At 44.3% G+C, this 17,811-nt stretch overlaps 1 protein-coding gene and 1 long non-coding RNA gene across 7 annotated transcripts in view; one reads left to right on the top strand and one right to left on the bottom strand.

Moving 5' to 3' along the window:
- The window catches only part of LOC126509681 (uncharacterized), a 26,805-nt gene extending 17,103 nt beyond the window's left edge, over nucleotides 1-9,702 (top strand). Inside the window, exon 3 of the long non-coding RNA XR_007594226.1 lies at nucleotides 9,230-9,702. This is a non-coding gene — a long non-coding RNA (uncharacterized lncRNA). The remainder of the gene's footprint in view (nucleotides 1-9,229) is intronic.
- Helq (helicase, POLQ like) overlaps nucleotides 4,831-17,811 on the bottom strand; it is a 36,713-nt gene continuing 23,732 nt past the window's right edge. For 3 of the 6 annotated variants that reach the window (XM_050155742.1, XM_050155746.1, XM_050155748.1), the window contains 5 exons: nucleotides 16,089-16,187; nucleotides 11,756-11,929; nucleotides 9,713-9,826; nucleotides 9,028-9,162; nucleotides 4,831-5,196 (listed from right to left, as the gene is read on the bottom strand). In XM_050155742.1, the coding sequence (XP_050011699.1) occupies nucleotides 5,089-5,196; nucleotides 9,028-9,162; nucleotides 9,713-9,826; nucleotides 11,756-11,929; nucleotides 16,089-16,187 (630 nt within the window). In that variant the 3' untranslated portion in view covers nucleotides 4,831-5,088. Of the gene's footprint in view, nucleotides 5,197-9,027; nucleotides 9,163-9,712; nucleotides 9,827-9,870; nucleotides 9,972-11,755; nucleotides 11,930-16,088; nucleotides 16,188-17,811 lie in introns of those variants that run through there. The other 3 variants (XM_050155744.1, XM_050155743.1, XR_007594223.1) reach the window with 3 other exon arrangements.

A 17,811-nucleotide genomic window follows, 5' to 3' on the forward strand; every position in this document is an offset into this window, starting at 1 on the left:
GCCAGGCAGTGTTTGAAAGAATACAGTTTCCGTGTAATGATTTTGGGGCATAACCTAGCCATGCGGGTGGCCGGGTGCCGGGGACACAGCCCTGCCGCCGCTCCTATTTCAACAGGAGATGAGCCTTAGAATGGCTCCTTTAGTACATCCCTTTCTTCCACTCTGAGATGCTGATCTTTACACACACACACACACACACACACACACACCACATGCACTCTCTCACACATGCACATGCAAATACACAGGCTCACGATGTTGTTTTTAGGACCTCAGAGACTTTAGAAATGCCAGCATGCAGGGAACCAGCTCCTGTTCTCAGCTTTCAGTGTGTGGCTCCAGTCATCTCCTGTCCAAAGGGCCTGACAGGGCTGCTTCTCCTCCAGGGAAGTACCAGTTAACACACTGTTAACTGTGCCCAAGCCTCCACTTGTGCCTTACCTGACTCCCTCAGGTCCCCACACACACGGAAGCTGAGTTGAGTCCCCTGCCTTTTTTTTTTTATCCCTTGCAATGGGGTTAGCACAGAACCCACACTTTGGTTCACATACAGCGCTTTCCCTAGTGCCCAGCTTTCCCCGACAGAGGGGTTCATCTAGAGAGACCATAGCACTAAGAAGGCCGAGGTTATGAACTTAATCTCCATATGGTCCTGCCTGCATTGTGCTCCTACGTGCAGCCTCTCAGCTGTTTCGCAAATGGCTTTCATCGATCACAGGGAACACCAGATGAAAGGACAGAGATGGCTCAGCACAAACCATGCACCTTTTGGGTTTCTCGTGACTGTTTAAGAATCCGGTGTACAGATGGTGCGGCTCATTGCCCCTTTTGTGTACCTCAGCTGGGAGAGCATGTAGGCTCTCTCCCCTGCAGACACCTTTCTCGTGATTCGTCACAAATGCTCGACGTTCTCCTGCTTTTTCAGCATCTCTTTCCTGGTCCAGCTCTTCCACAGATCCTTTCCGGACACTCTGCCTATCGCTGCACTCAGTCTGGCTCACAAAGAACTTATCTTCCATGCTCTGACGTACTCTGTTCACACCACAGCTTGTGGTTCATGGACTTGTGCTTTACTACATCTCAAAGAGATGAGGACAAGATAGCCCCCCTCTTTTGTTCGATGCTGTGGCCAGTATCAGTCTAACTGTACTGTGACTATCGTATTCAGTAGGATGCACTTAAATGTTTTCAGTGAGTTCCAAGTGACCTTGACAAATTTCAACAAAATTGTGTTGAATCCCTTCATTAATTCAAGGGCAGACTCTAGACCTTTATTATAATCTTCAAAATTCTTACCAGTTTAAACACTCAAATTAGTATGTGATTGTACTTTTTATAGGAAGGTCCACTGCCTGTGAATTTTCCCCAGTTTATGTAATCATAAGAGTAATACATCTAACCACAAAACCTCTAGTTAATAAGGTTATAGTAGCTCCTGTGACTGCTGCCTCTCCTTCTTTCCTTTCTTTCTTTTTTCCTCCTCCTCCTCCTCCTCCTCCTCCTCCTCCTCCTCCTCCTCCTCCTCCTCCTTCTCCTCCTTCTTTTGTGACAGGATTTCTCTGTCACTTTGGAGAACATCTTGGAACTCACTCTGTAGACAAGACTGGCCTCAAACTCACAGATATTCACCTGTCTCTGTCTCCCAAGTACTGGGATTAAAGGCAAGCACCACTACCATCCGGCTCTTTCCTTTTCTCAAGGGTCTCACAATGTCGCCTTAGCTGACTTGGAACTTGCTAATGTAGACCAAGCTGGCCTCAAACCACAGAAATCCTCCTGCCTCTGTCACCTGAGTTCTGGTATTAATAGCACCACACCTGGCATTATTTTTATTTTTAAATTTTATGTGTGTGGGCATTCTGCCTGCACGTATGTCTGTGTAGCCCATGTATGCCTGGAGCCCATGTAGGACATAAGAGGGCATTGGATCCACTGAAACTGAAGTTACTAATGGTTGTGAGCTGCCATGTGGGTGCTGAGATTTGAATCCAGTTCTCGGGAATAGCAGCCAGTGCTAAATATAGCCAAGGAGAGCTGCATATAGCCAAGGAGAGCTGCATATAGCCAAGGAGAGCTGCATATAGCCAAGGAGAGCTGCATATAGGGAGTGGAACCAGCTCAGGAGAGAAGCTGTGTGTATAGCAAGCAATATATAAACAACTAGAAAGACTGAACATCAAGAAAACAACCCAATTAAAAGTGGGGACTAAGCATGAATTTCTCCAACGGTGAAACACAATGGCCGAGAAACACTTAAAGAAACACTCCTCCATTGTCGGTGGGACTGTAACTGTATAGTCACCATGGAAATCAGTGTGACAATTCCTTAAGGATCTAGTGTTAAAGGAGACTGTGCTTTCATTCCCTGGCTGCCCAGACTCGAATAATCGCACAGAAACTCTATTATTTACAACACTGTTTGGCCAAAGGCTTAGGCATATTTCTTGCTAGTTCTTAAATCTTAAATTAACCCATTTCTATTATTTTATATTTTATCAGGAGGCTTGTGGTTTGTTACCTCACATCTTGCTTCTTGGACAGCTACATGGCATCTGTCTAACTCTGCCTTCTTTCTCCCTGCATTCAATCTAGCTATATTCTACCCTACCATAGGCCAAAACAGCTTCTTCATTACCCAATGGTAATAAAACACATTCACAGCATACAAAGGGGAACCCCATATCAACCTAGGGATAGATCTACCTCAAGCTCCCTCTGTGCCAATCTTGGGCGTACACCCAAAGGCCCCTGAACCTTACCACAGAGGTGCTCACCTAATTAACCTGCCCAATCAAAATTAAACACTTCATCCTAACACGGGGTTTTCCTTTGCACCGTTAAACTGCCCTTTGCCTATGGGCCATGTTGGTCTTCTCTCTATCCAGAGGCACTACTTTGTCCCCCTGGGACAAATGTTCCTTCCCCTTCTCCCTCCTCTATCTCTTGTCTTTGTCTCCAAATTCCTGCCCTCTGTCCTTTTGGGGTAAATAAATCTCCTCTGTGCTGAGAACTCGGTCCTTTGAACAGTATTCTATAATAAGTGTGTGGGCACCATTGTACTACACAGATCCGGATTTCTGTTTAGCAATTAGCGGTCAATGGCCTTGGAGGGGGCTTTAACCCTTGCTCACCCGTGCCATGGGGACAACAGCAGTACCTGTGTTACCGTTCTGGGATGTTGTTGGTTACTTTGCATGAGCAGCAGTTACTGGCACACAGTAAGTACTCTGTCAGTAAGTACAATACTGCCTTTACTATGCTAGGACACAGAACATGGCTGTGAACCCCTCTGAAAACATTCCAGTGCAAGTTGCTCAGGTGATTAGAACTGACCCTAACCATTCAGTGTTTGCAACGCTGGCTGCATTTTCCTTACCCTGAGCTTAGCTGCGAAAACCATTTCTAACCTTTATTTTTATTTTATGTGTGTGGGTGTTCTGCCTGCAGATATGCCATGCATATTCAGTGCCCATGGAGACCAGATGGGGGCATCAGATCCCCTAGGGTCAGAGTTATGGATGGTTGTGAGCTGCCATGTGGGTGCTGGGAACCGAAGCCCAGTCCTCTGCAGGGACAGCCAGTGCTCTTAGGCACCGAGTCCCTCTGCAGCCCCAGGTTAGCTATTTTTCACTGTAATTCTGATAAAGGAAAGTTGTATTTAAAGTCATTCTTGGAAAGAAATCATTTCTGGTTAATCTTGGTGTGTGGCTTTTTTAAAAAGTTATTTACAAGTTTTTTTTTAAATAATAAAGTTTATAAAATTAGAAAATAGTCCCTTCAAATTGTTAATCCGGTTCTTTCCCACAGACATTCTTCTGTGAGCTGTGGTAGATGCCGTGTGGTGCACACACATCATCAGTAAGAGGGTCATATGCTCTTAACGCAGCAGCAAAAATGAAAAAAACAAAAGCCTGTGATTACTTAGAGCAGAGGGCATCCTGTGGATGAGTATGGAGTACTTTCCTAGAGATGGGATTTGAAAGCTTCCAGCTTGCACTAGACGTATACTACTATTTTCATATAGTGGAAATAACACGCGCCAGTTTGGACACACGGGGGAGGGTGTGTGTGTGTGTGACAAGGCAAGCTCTGGTGACTGAGGTCCAATGTGACGAGAGAGATGAGAGAGATGGCTGGGCACACAACTCCCCATCAGAGTGTGTTGACTGAGTTTTCTGTCCCAAAGAAATCACACAGAAGTCTACATTAACTATAAACTGATTGGCCCATTAGCTCAGGCTTCTTATTAACTCTTATAGTTTATATTATCCCATTCTTGTCTATGTTAGCCACGTGGCTCAGTACCTTATTTAGTGAGGCAGTCACATCTTACTTCTGTGACTGGGTCATGACTGCAGACTAGGATTCTTCCCAGAATTCTCCTGTTCCCAGAATTGACCTGCCTCTACTTCCCGTCTGGTTGTCCCACCTATACTTCCTGCCTGGCCACTGGCCAATCAGCATTTATTTAAAATATAACTGACAGAATACAGACCATTGTCCCACACCAAGAGCATGTGGTTAGCTAGCACAAAACACTGGGGAAAAGGTAGAAAAACAGTGAAAGATATGACCAGAAAGCTAGGCTGGGGTATGTAGAGGAAGACAGTGCACAGAAGTGGAAGAAAATGGGTTATTAGTGGGCTGTTCCAGCAGTTACTGGTGATGGTAGAATCAGTCATCCAGACGCTGCTCTTAGAGTTCATCCAGTCTTTAATGTATAAATTTATATATTTCATTTATAGAGAATCTTCAATAATAAGACATATATATATATACATATAAAACAAATAACTCAAATTTGAACACATACATTAGACAGCTTCATGGTTTTTTTTTTTTTTTTTTTTTGAGACAGGGACTCCTGCAGCTCAGGCTGGCCTCCAGCTCTACATGTAGTTGAAGGTAACTTTTAATGTCCAGTCTCCTGCCTCTGTCTCCCAAGAGCTGGAATTACAGGTGTTCACCACCGTGCTAAGTTATAACCCCTTTGGCCTTTTCTTCTTTCTTGACAGTACTGAGGGTTTAGCCCAGGGCCTTGGGCATGTGAGGCAAACGCCCTACCACAGAGCGGATTCCCCAGCACGGTCACACCTTCTCAGTGTCCGAAGCCCCCAGCCCGGGGAGGTCGGCAGGCAACCTCAGCAGTTCTTCAGCTTCTTCCTGCAAAGTCTGTGCCTTCTCGTGCAGCAGCATCTGCAGGAAACACCCAGTAGTGAGGCCAAATGTACTTGGCTAGAGAGTTGCCAACACTGTATGTCTGCTAAAAACCCGAGCTTGACACATCAATATCCAACATTAGAGCTAAAATAGAGGGACTGAAAAACAGCCACTTAAGAACAGGCAATTTTAGTAAATGAAGCTGAGGAATTCTGTTAAAAACCATTTTAGCTGATCAGTGTTCAGTGTACCAAAAAGAATGGAGCTTTCCTACACTCAGAGATTTGCTTCACAGAAGACCTGGGCACTTAAAACTTAATTTATAATCTATAAAATTTCAGAGAATTTTGCAAAAATTTTAATTACCTCTTGAAACTGCTATCCTTTCATGTATGTTTAATTAGCTCTGGAAACTGTTATTTTACAGATATATTTTATTCTCATAATTTAGTGTGCCTTTAGAAGCCCATCAGTATTACAAAACAGATTTTTTTCCTAAAGCTTCTAAAGTAAACAAAGTCTGACCTATCTTCTCTTCATCTCTCCCCCCCCTGTCATTTTTCCCTCATGTATTTTTTGATTAATTAGTTATTTAATGTGTATGGGTATTTTTGTTAGCATGCATTACATGTGCATACACCATGTGTTCCTGGGGGTCAGAAGAGTTGGGTGGATCCCCTGGAACTGCAATTATAGATGGTTGTGGTAGCCATGTGGGTGCAAGAAATATGAACCCAAGTCCTCTGGAAGAGCAGTCAGTGCTCTTAACCACTGAGCTACCTCTATACGCCCCCCCCCCACCTTATACTTTGAGAGCTAGGACTTCACCATGTAATCTAGGTTGGCCTCATATTTGTGATCTTCCGCTCAGAAAGTGCATGCTGCCATGTCTGGAAATAGGATAATTTAAAGACAGTGTGCAGGGAAGAGAGTATCCCAAGCACAGTGCAGAGGACATGTGGTGGTTTGCCTTAGTTCCCACACACAGGAGGCAGAGGCAGGGGGATCGCTCAGTTTCAAATCCAGCCAAAGTCACTGAGTCAAACAGCAAAACAAAATGGCATTTAGAATATTTCAAGAACAATTTGATGAACAGTGACTTTTTTCTATTTTCTAAACATGAGAAATAAAGTGCTGGGATTAGTTGCAGGTGGATTTTGTCTAGAGAGCAGAGAAATTTATTTGTAATGCTGCTTATAATAAAAAGCTTAGCAAAAACATCATAAAGGGAAAAACCCTAAGAAACAAAGTGGAAATGAAAAAGAAAACAATTCTCTCTAATTAGATAAGGCAGAGCATTGCACAAGGGAAATCAAAATATAAGCCAGGCTTTCCAGTATCTGAGGTAATGGTAACCATATAAATGTCCTATCGTATCTTCCAAAAACTACACAGATCGCTGGGTGGTGGTGGCACGCACCTTTAATCCCACCACTCTGGAGACAGGCAGGCAGGTCTCTGAGCTCAAGGCCAACCTGGTTCACAAAGTGAGTTCCAGGACAGAGAGGACTACACAGAGACCCCATCTCAGAAAACAAAACTCAACACAACAAAACAAAAATAATACAACAACAAAAAAGAAAGGAAGGAAGGAAAGAAGGAAGGAAGGAAGGAAAAGAGAAAGAAAGGGAAAACTACACAGACCATAAACTGGGAGCAGTGGCACATGCCTTTAATCCTGGCACTCAGAGGATCTCCATCAGTTTGAGGCCAGCCTGGTCAATATAGAGAGTTCCCCGACAGCCAGGGATACACAGTGAGACCCTGTCTTAAAAACAACAACAAAGAACAAAACAAAACCCTACATAGATCAGCAACAATGATACAAAATCCACAGTATCACGGGTTACAGAATGTTGCCAGCCTCACACCCTGTGTCAGGAAGTAGAACGAGCTGGCTGGAAGGTGGGAGAGCCGGATTGAGTACTGGGGGTGAGGTGGGGCTGTGTCCTGAGAACTCAGGGTGCTGAAGGCAAGAGTACAGCCCCTGCAGACACCACTGGCTTCCTGGGATACAGTCGGCCCCACAGTCCTGGCTCAGTAAACCGCTGTATTTCTTTGGGTCGTGTTTATTTCTTCCTGCAAACACTTGGTGCACAGGTACTATCAACTGATTGTGTGCTAGGCAATATGAAGGAGATGACGGCAGGCTGTCCCTACCCGCCCAGGGACACCAATCTACTGGACAGTCTGTCCTGCGGGCTGCATCTGTAAACACCGACACTATCTCTCTCACACCACTGCAAATACCACTCAAGGCAATGCTCACATGTGAGCACCATCCAAAAACTTGAGAAAGAGATGTATTTTTAAAACAGTTCTCTTTCATATAATGACAATAACTGTCTTAGTTAGGGCTTCTTGGGGAGGAAAGGGCTTGTGGTAGTTTGAAAGAAAATGTCCCCTAAAGGGAGTGGCACCATAGAAGGTGTGGCCTTGTTGGAGGAAGTGCATCACTGTGCGGGTGGGCTTTGCGGTCTCCTTGGCCCAAGCTATGCTCAGTGCAACACACAGCTGCTTCTGCTGGCTTCAGATCAAGATGTAGAACTCTCAGTTCCTTTTCCAGAACCATGCCTGCCTGATGCTGGCACACCAATAACAGACTAAACCTCTCAACTGTAAGCTAGCCCCAGCTAAATGTTTTCCTTCTGAGAGTTGATGCGGTCAAGGTGTCTCTGCAGCAGGAACACTGACTAAGACAAAGCTTATTCAGCTTACACTTCACATCACTTCATCATTGAAGGAAGTCAGGACAGGAACTCAAACAGGGCAGGAATCTGGAAGCAGGAGCCAGGGTGCTGATTACTGGCTTGCTTCCCTGGCCTGCTCAGCCTTCTTTTCTATAGAATCCAGGACTACCAGCCCAGGGATAAGACCATCCACAATAGACTGAGCTCTCCCCACCAAAATCACTAATTAAGAAAATGTGTTACAGCTGGATCTTATGGAGGCTTTTTCTCAATTGAGGGCCCCTCCTTTCAGATAACTCTAGTTTGTGTGTCAAGCTGACAGAAGACCAATCAGCACAATAATGCAATAATGAGGTTATAAAAGGCCAAGCAATTTATATAATTGTGACCAAGTAGGACATAACCCCAAATTGCTGTGTGATGGTTTCACACACACAAACAGAAGTACAATGGCAGTCTTGAAAAGGGAACTGAAGACCGTGAACGGCTTAAAGAACTTAATATGGGAAAGAGAAAGTCTTGCCCAAAGGAAGGGCTGGCCTGGCTCTGAGGGGCAGACTGCCAGACGCAATGGGAGAAACGTGTAAAGAGGCAAATTAACATATCGTGGTGACTTCAGCAATGCTAAAAGCACCAAAACCAACGAGAACCAATTCTTGACAGCGAAGGAGGCTGGATGCTGGGCACCTGAGGAGGCACCTGAGGACACTTCTGTGAGGAGGCTGTGTGGGGAAGCTGCATGGCTGCCCGGTCCCCCAGTGTGAATTTTTAGGTTGTCTCTCTCCTCTTCTCAGCACTCCCGTGTCAGCAACAGGTACAGTATCTGTACCTACAAATTCTGAGTACATGGGTTTTTTTTTTTTTAATTTAGATTTGATGTGTCTGGATGTTTGCTGCGTTTATGTATGTCTGTGCACCGTGTGTGCACAGTGCTCTTAGAGATCAGAAGGCATCAGATCCCCTAGAACTAGAGCTACCAAGTGTAGGTTACCCTGTGGGTACTGGGATCAAGCCTGCAGTCCTCTGGAAGAGCAGCAAGTGCTCTTAACCACTAGCCATCTCTCCAGCCCCGAGCACGTTTTTGTAACTATGAACTATTCTATGACATGCAGTGCTTTGCTCTGATACTGGAAGCGTAAGGACAGTATGCTGTGGCATATTCTCACAGCTTGCTCACCTTTGCTGAGGAAACAATCTGCTTGGCCTGGCGTCTGGACAGATGCTCAATTGTCCTCACTAGCACGTCTGGATTGGCATTGGCTAAGTGCATTATAGTCTTGTAACCGGCACTGTATAACTGTTTTGCTCGACCCTAAGGCATTTAAAAAAATTAATACTATGAGTATTTGTGACTATAAAAAAAAATCTACATTCAACAGACAACAGATGAAGATACTAATGTAAATATGAAGAGACGACATGGCAGAGTACTACAGAATATTAAGGATGTGTCTGGGAGTTTGAATTGACTCGGGAGTTTTCCACACAGTGGAAGTCATCAGGTGTGCTAAAAGTCTGCTCTCCGCGGCTGAGTGCATCTCAGCTGCCACCACCACTGCCACTGCCACCATTCCTCACTGATAAGAAACCCAGCAGCGCTCCAGGAGTCCCCGGGCTTTCCACATCGGACTGGGACCTCTGCCATCCAGTCTCAGGGACTGAGCAGGCTGTGGAGACCCCTGCTGCGGGACTACCCAGCAATGTCAGCCGATGAAACAAGTCCCCTTTGTTGATATATAGTGAGTCTATCAGTTCTGTTCCTCTTCTATTCCCCATTCTGCAGCAGCACTTCACAAAATGGTAAAACCTAATCTTCCCATCAGTAAAAACAACCTGAGCTGGGGAACCAGAGCAAGGCTGACCTCTAAGACCCCGGTCACTTCCATGAGCGGGATTAGCTCCGCCTTCACGCAGTAGGTCAGTTTCTTGGTAAGTTCTACCAACAGGGCTCTGTAAACCCAAAACTCCTCCAGCTCCTGAGAAAAGAAAGATACATCAAATGTTAAGCTAAGCAAGTTACCTCTACATTTATTCTGAAGTTTGGGTGTAGCGAGGGAGAGGACGATCCCAAGCACAATATCAAGGAGGCATGGTAGGCACCCTGGCAGCTCGATGAACTAGCTTTCGGGGGAGGAAAAAGATTGAAAATAAAAAACCAAGTTATTTCTAATCAAAATCACAGGAAATGAATGTACGGCTTTGTTTGTCAAGTGACTACAGTTTTTACCTCTGGGAATTATCCCAGAGACAGAGTATTAAATAAAGAAAGATTCAAATGCAGCATAATATTCAAGGAAACATTGTCTAAGCTAATAAAAGCAAGAAATATGAATCGTGAGCATTAAACATGGCTTGGAGGCATTCCTATCAATTGATCTTCTCCAGAGGGCGGGGAGCCGGCTCTGAGGGAGGTGCCTGCTGCACACTCGAGGGTGGGGAGCCGGCTCTGAGGGAGGTGCCTGTTGCACAAGAGTGAGGGCCCTCAGCACCCACGTGAAAGTCAAGTGAAGCGGCAGAGGTCTGTGACCCCAGCACCAGATGTCTGTGTGGGTGTGTAGCCAAAATGGGGAGCTCCAGGTTCAGTGACAGACCCATTTTTTGTATTTTTCTATTACCCATTCTGTGTAATTTTCCTGCTAGTAGAAGTAACCTGAGCTGGGGAACCAGGACAAGAAGGAAGAAGAAGCAATTGAGAAAGACACCTCTGATGTTGACCTTTGACCTCCACATGCAATTGTGGCAAGTGCATACATGTGCACCCAAACAGGTATGCATGCACATGCACACACACAGTGTGCACTCCCCCACGTTCAGTTTAGTATACTGCAAACTCATACACTAAATATGTTTGAAATGTTAATTTTAAAAGGCGCCTTTCTAGGCTGTGGGTATCACCATAAGAACATATAATGTCACCCTGATGTCACCGAGCAAGCAGCTGCTGCACTAACAGCAGAGCTAAAGGATGCCAGTGGAACTGCCAGACAACCAGTGCCCAGCTGCCTGGGGTGGGCCTTCCTGCTGCACCACTACACCGGAGGGCCTTCCCGCTACACCACTACACCGCTACACCAGAGGGCCTTCCCGCTATAGTGGAGGGCCTTCCTGCTACACCGGAGGACGTTCACTAAGTTTCCACGATTATCTGTGGTTAAAAGCTGCCTTCACTAATACAGCTGCCGTGCTACCTCATGCCGCTGATGGCTTCCTCAAGGGAACAGAGTCACTTATTAAAGGACACTAATTACCCTTCATTATTCTACACACACATAGACTAAAGGTTTAAGCTAGGAAAGAAAAGAAGCTGAAATTAAAAGCTGACAAAAACAGCCTATATGATATGTCAATTAAAGATTATTTCAGTAGCTACGTCTGATAAGACTTGCCATGCTATTTGAGGAAATACTACAGTTTTCTAGTTTATATGAGTTTATTTATATACATATATTAAGTATATGTATATGCAAAGCCCTATACTTGATGTGGATTCCTAGCCTGCCTGCCAGGCACTAGGACTTGCTGCATATCACCGTGGCTGTCCAGAAAACACGACACCGAGTAATCCCACGGCAGCTAATGGTCACGGCTCATGGGTCACTATGTGGAAGCTGCGGGTTGTGATGGACAGCTTGGAACTATTAGCAGTGGCCCTGGGAACAGGCCAGCTCTGCACCTTCTACTGACTTAAGTGTTGTAGTAGACTCGGTAATTTCGGCAATATCCCATAAGCTCACACATAGTAATCTTGTAAACAGGCAGAAACAAAGAAATGCTTTCAATAATCCGCATGCTTTGAAATAACACAGTAACTCAGCAGAGAGGAAAGACTGACACCTGCTTTACAAGCTTAATAACAGCGGAAATGAAAAGACCAGAAGTACATGTCACACGTGGAAGTGAATTACCTCACAGAAATGTAACACACTGGACGAGAAAGAGGCGGCTCCCGTGAGCAGGCTTTGTACGTGTCCTCGGGGCATATTAAATTTCTCAGACACACTCCAAACGTTGGTCTCTTTCAGCAAGGAATAAAGGACAAAAGACAGATAGAGCCTGTTGACGATGTTCTTATCCACCTTCTAGAAAGACACAATCAATAAACTCAGTCGGTAGCTGGGCAAAAGGCAAAGGGAATGAAACCACACAGGCCGGCAGGGACAGAGTGAGCGCACAAAAGCAGAGTGCCCTCTACCTCAGCTCCCCGATTTTTCTGTCCTAAGGAGAAAAGGGAGAGGTCTCCAGTGTAAGGTCCACTCCCTCTGCAGGGAGGGGAGTGGACTGAAATGCGCATGCTCTAACACCTGGACCCGTGACTGTGGCAGTCGGGAAGGGGACCTTTGCAGATGTTGTTAGCTCGGGACGTGTAAAGGACACCATCCAGGATTCACCTCGGGCCCTGAACTCACTGACTGGAATCCTTATAAAATGAGGAAAGGACAGAGACACAGAAGCCAATGAAGAGCGAGAGTCGGGGCAGAGATGTGCCCGTGAGCCTAGCAGCTAGCTGCCTTGCCCAAGCCTCGCGGCTGGAAGAGAGCAGGTCAGGATTCTTGCGGTCTACCCAGAAGTCAGCATTGCCCGTACCTTGATTTCAGATCTGGGGTCCTGAACTGCGAGGAACCGAGCCGGGCCTCACTTACGCAAAGGCAGGGCTCCTGCTGAGGCCGGCTGCTTTCTGTTGTTTAACTCGCCCGCGGCGTTAGAAAATGAACACGAAGTGGGACGCGGGAGTGTGGGAGGCACGGGGGTCCCTGCGCTCACGGAAAAGCACTAGGGGAGCCAGGAATGTTCCAGACAACCTACTGTTTAACCCGTGTGGCACACAGAAGGCTGGGAGCAAATGTGCCTAACAGCCTGGTGACCTTAGTCATGCTTACCAATCGGCGGAACCCATCTTCATGGGAGATGTCACATGTACTTCACAAGGGGCTTGATGTCATTTTCAGGAACATTTTCACCAAATTGAGCAGTACTTAATTAAATATGACCACTCGGGGTCAGACTCTCAAAGCTTGAGCCAGTACTGCCTGCATGTGGAGCCGAACTCCCTTCCTGCCTCCCAGGGAACAGTACTCAGCTGGAAAGGGGGGCGACCTCCACACTGACCGCACTGTTTGCGTGTGGATGGAAGTAGACAAACACGCTGGCTAAACGGCGAGCTTGTCTGTACTATCCACTGAAAGGAGATAGGCTATGGCTCACATGGCCGTGCCAGTCAGTGTCCCAAAGCGGAAACAGACACAGAAAACGACTTCTGTCTGAGATTCTACTTTTGCCAGTGATGTTAGAGATCTCATTTTTTGTACAAACAATTTCATCACTAGTATCAAGTTAACTTGCCAGGTGGTGTTGTACTCCTGGAATCCCAGTACTTGGGAGGCAGAGACAGGCAGATCTCTGTTAGTTTGAGGTCAGCTTGGTCTACAGAGTGAGTTCCAGGACAAGCTCCAAAGCTACAGAGAAACCCTGTCTTGAAAACTTAAACAATTTTACAGATGGACTTGGAAGATAAAAAAAAAAAAGTTGTAAAATATGTTATTTGAGCATGATGGTGTGCCTATAATCCTAGCACTTGGAGCCCAAGTTAGGAGGGTCAAGACCTGAGTTACATAGCAAGTCCCTGTCCAAAAAGAAAAACATAAATAAGATACAGAAACGAACTTTGAGGGGCTGGAGAGATGGCTCAGTGGTTAAGAGCATTGCCTGCTCTTCCAAAGGTCCTGAGTTCAATTCCCGGCAACCACATGGTGGCTCACAACCATCTGTAAAGAGGTCTGGTGCCCTCTTCTGGCCTGCAGACATGCACACAAACAGAATATTGTATACATAATAAATAAATAAACAAATAAATAAATATTAAAAAAAAGAAGAAAGAAACGAACTTTGAGATAAACGCTACTGATCAGTGGATTTTGAGTTACAGATCCAGCATGTATATAATGAGCCATCCTTTTAAAAGCATTAAGCTGAAGAAGTATATTCAATACTGGGCAGACAAGATAGCTTTTTAATTTGTCATTTTTAATGTGCTTTTACCAGTAACTATAAATTGAGTAAATGGAGGCTTTGCTTAGAATGTAATTTCAAAGCCAGGAAAAATGACAGAATTATTAAATGGTTGGATGGATGCTCTAATGACAATTTCAAGCGTTTGCAAGAAATGTCAGTGATAAGGGGTGGGGCTGCTGAGATGGCTTGGTGCACAAAGCTCTTGTTGTACAAGCCTGACGGCGTGAGCCCGAGCGCTCGGGCCACAGAAAGGGGAAAGGAACCAAGTCCACACTCCCGGACCTCCATATGAGTGCTGCGGGATGAATGCGTGGGCACACACGCACAATTTTAAAGGAGTAGGTGTGGGGTGGAGCTTTGGCTTTTTCTTTTTCAGATTGTATTTATTTGTGTGTGTGACTGTGTGTGACTGTGCGTGACTGGGTGCATGTGTGCCTTGGTGCACACGAGGAAGCCAGAGGACAGTTCTCTGTGGCTCTTGTTGTTTCTGGCACACTGTGTAGTCTAGGCTAAGGCTTTTCAGGGGACCGTGAGGACAGAACTCAGGCCATGAGGCCAGTGTAGCAAGAATATTTTCCATTTTCCATGGAGCTGTTTTGCCTGCCCAACTTTCTTCTTCAATATGGAGAAATAAATTATGTTGTTTTTTTTTAAAGATTTATTTATTAGGCATACAATGTACTGCTGACAAGGAAGGTACCAGGTCTCACTACATTACAGATGGTTGTGAGCCACTATGTGGTTGCTGGGAATTGAACTTGGGACCTCTGGAAGAGCAGCCGGTGCTCTTACCCTCTGAGTCGTCTCTCCAGCCCCAATATAAATTATGTTTTAAGTAAATACCTTTTTCTTGGTTTTTGAAACCAGGTTTCTCTGTAGCCTTTGGCTATTCTGGAAATTGCTCTGTAGATAAGGTTGGCTTCGAGCTTACGCACAGAGACCCATCTGCCTCAGTTCCCTACTGCTGATATTAAAGGCATAAGCCACCCCTCACCCATAAATACCATTTTCTTCAGAATTTGAAATAGTGATATGTCTAAACTATTAAGTAAGTAAATAGATTATTAAATATTTAATTATCACACAACAAACATTGACTATATATGAAAATGTAACAAAATTAAATTCTAGATTCAAATTTTCAAAGATACCTTATTCTAAGGAGATTTTGTATGTGGTATTATTTAGTAGTTAGTCTCCAATTAGTATGATTTTGATTTTACTTTACATTTTAGAAGTTAATATAAAAGGTCTTTTTTTAATGTAAAATTTTAAAAAATTTATTTAACTTTATTTTATGTATATTGGTGTGAAGGTATCAAATCCCTTAGAATTGGAGTTAGAGACAGTTATGAGCTGCCATGTGGGTGCTGTGAATTGAACCCAGGTCCTCGGGAAGAGCAGCCAGTACTCTTAACCACTCTTCAGCCCCAATATAAAAGTTTTTAAAAGAATATTTGTATTCGTCATTTCAAAAATCTAGCCATAGGCAATTCCAAAGTAAAAGATCAAATCTGAACATTGTAAAGTCTGTCTGTCTTTTTCTCTTGTTTTTGTTTTGTTTTGTTTGTTTTTTTTAGAACAGGGTTTCTCTATGTAGTCCTGGCTGCCTTGCAACTCATTCTGTAGACCAGGCTGGCCTTGAACGCACAGAAATCTGCCTGCCTATCTCCAGGGAGCATTGGGAGCTTTTTGAGACCAATAAAACAACAACAACAACAAAATTCAGATTCCTCCTGTGCAGAATTTGTAACATCAAGTAGGACAGCTCATATAAAGTTTCTGGAAAATAACTTTATATTGGTGTCTTTAGGAGCTGGAAGCTAAGTGGCAGAATACTCACCTAGTCTGTGCAAGTATCTAGGTTTCAACAGCACCACACACACACACACACACACATGCTACATATATAAATCACTGTGCATAATATATATTACAAAATATTCATTTCAAATTGAACTTATATACACAGTTATATTGTGAAAATATTTTATAATATAAGCCAAACAGATTAATAATTTTTGTTTTATTTAAAAGCAGGGTCTCACTGTGTAGCTCTAGCTTGCCTGGAATGCACTGTGTAGACCAGGCTGACCTCGAATTCACAGAGATCTACCTACCTCTACCTCACGCGTGCTAGGGAACAAAAGGATCAGGTCAGTAAAGGGGGTGATGCACTAATTTTGTTGGGTGATTTAGCCCATTATTAGGAGACAAGAGACGCCGCACCTTTCTGATGGCTTGTCCCGATGCCTTCTTCCCGATGAAGCTTTCTGAGACTCCAAGGAGAGCAGCTACATTTTGCTCTGCTGGACTGAGCTGACTAAACTACACAGAAAAGGAATAAACACACACAAAAAATTGTAGCTTTACAAGTCTGTCATCTGAGCCAAATCCAGTATTAATTTTGAAGTCACATTTTCATAATTGTAATGGACAAGAAAAAAAAGACACTTATTTACAAATATTTCAAACTTTAAAAATATAAGATCAGAAGACAACATACTTTATAGAATTATCATCATAAGCAGAACAATATTTCATCAACACCAGACTATACATGATGGTGGTTCCATAGAATTGCACAGCCTAGAGATGTCACAGCTGTCTTGGTGTGTAAGCATGCTCTAATGACCGTCTTACTGCATTCCTCAGATCACATCTCTATCCTTGGTGCTGGAGATGGCAAAGCACAGCCCCCCTCCACATGTGGTTCCTGAGATGCAGGAAGCAATTCCCTCCAGACAACACAGTGGCAGCTAAATGAGCGTGTTGCTTGAGGGCCAAGGAGAAAACACCTATGTGCCCGGAGGACCACTTTTATGGCATCTGCATACGCATTTGTCAATGTTACAGATGATTCTGGTTATAGCAATTCTATTAGTGCACTTGTTCTTCATGTTCTCTTTTTCCTTCCACACCAGTGGCGTCTGAAAATATGGATGTGCTGTATGATAATATGAGTTTTCCTGATCTGATAGAGCGGGCACGCATTAAAGCTGTAAAGCAGGCTATGGGGGAAAACCTGACTGATGAAAGAATTAGGGAAATATGGGGAAAATGCAGAAATTGTTTTTTGCCTGATTATAAAACTTGGCAAAAGAATTATACTGAAACAGAAAAAACTTGGCTATGATGAACAAAGTTTCTGAAGAACCTCGGGCTTTAGGGCTGACTGCTTATGGCCTTATAAATCAAAATTGGAATTATGAGGAACAACAATGGGAAGGGTATGACAATGGAGTGAAACCCACTGAACTATGCTTCTGTAACTGCAGGTAGTTAGCCTCTGAGGTGAAAGCCTCAGAAGCTGTTGAATGATTAACTCAGCTAAGAATTAAAAATATAGTGGCTGGCATGGGGCTTGGGAACTGGGGAAATGTCATAATGAATGATGATGTTCTGATTTCAAAGTATCTTTGTACTTCTTGTGAACTGCTCTGCCCAGGTAATGATGAACCTGTGGCAAGGAGAAAGAATCATTCTCCTCATGTAAAATTCACAATAAAAGACTGAGGTGTGAAGCTCGGGGTAGAAGAACCTCCCTGCAGCTGTCGCCTGTCAGCTGCATCAGAAGCCTGGGCTCCTGTATGCATTTCGCCTTCCAAACGTCCTCCATTCGAGACCCACTTCTCTGCCAGGCTGGTCCTCGGCAACCGCAGTAGCAAATGACTGTGCATGAAGACATGGCCACAGCACTTCTGAGGGACTGTGATTATGTTTAGTATTAGAGTGAGCTACAAGAGGAAGAACAGGCACAGGGGCTTTGAAAAACCTGCACCATACAGTACTGCTTCAGAACTCATGTAATGTCATACAGTACTGCTTCAGAACTCATGTAATGTCATACAGTACTGCTTCAGAACTCATGTAATGTCATACAGTACTGCTTCAGAACTTCATGTAATGTCATACAGTACTGCTTCAGAACTTCATGTAATGACTAAATGAC

This window comes from Alexandromys fortis, unplaced genomic scaffold, assembly GCF_014885135.2.
Source record: "Alexandromys fortis isolate MF-2015 unplaced genomic scaffold, M_Fortis_MF-2015_v1.1 scaffold_87, whole genome shotgun sequence".
Taxonomy (NCBI): Eukaryota; Metazoa; Chordata; class Mammalia; order Rodentia; family Cricetidae; genus Alexandromys; species Alexandromys fortis.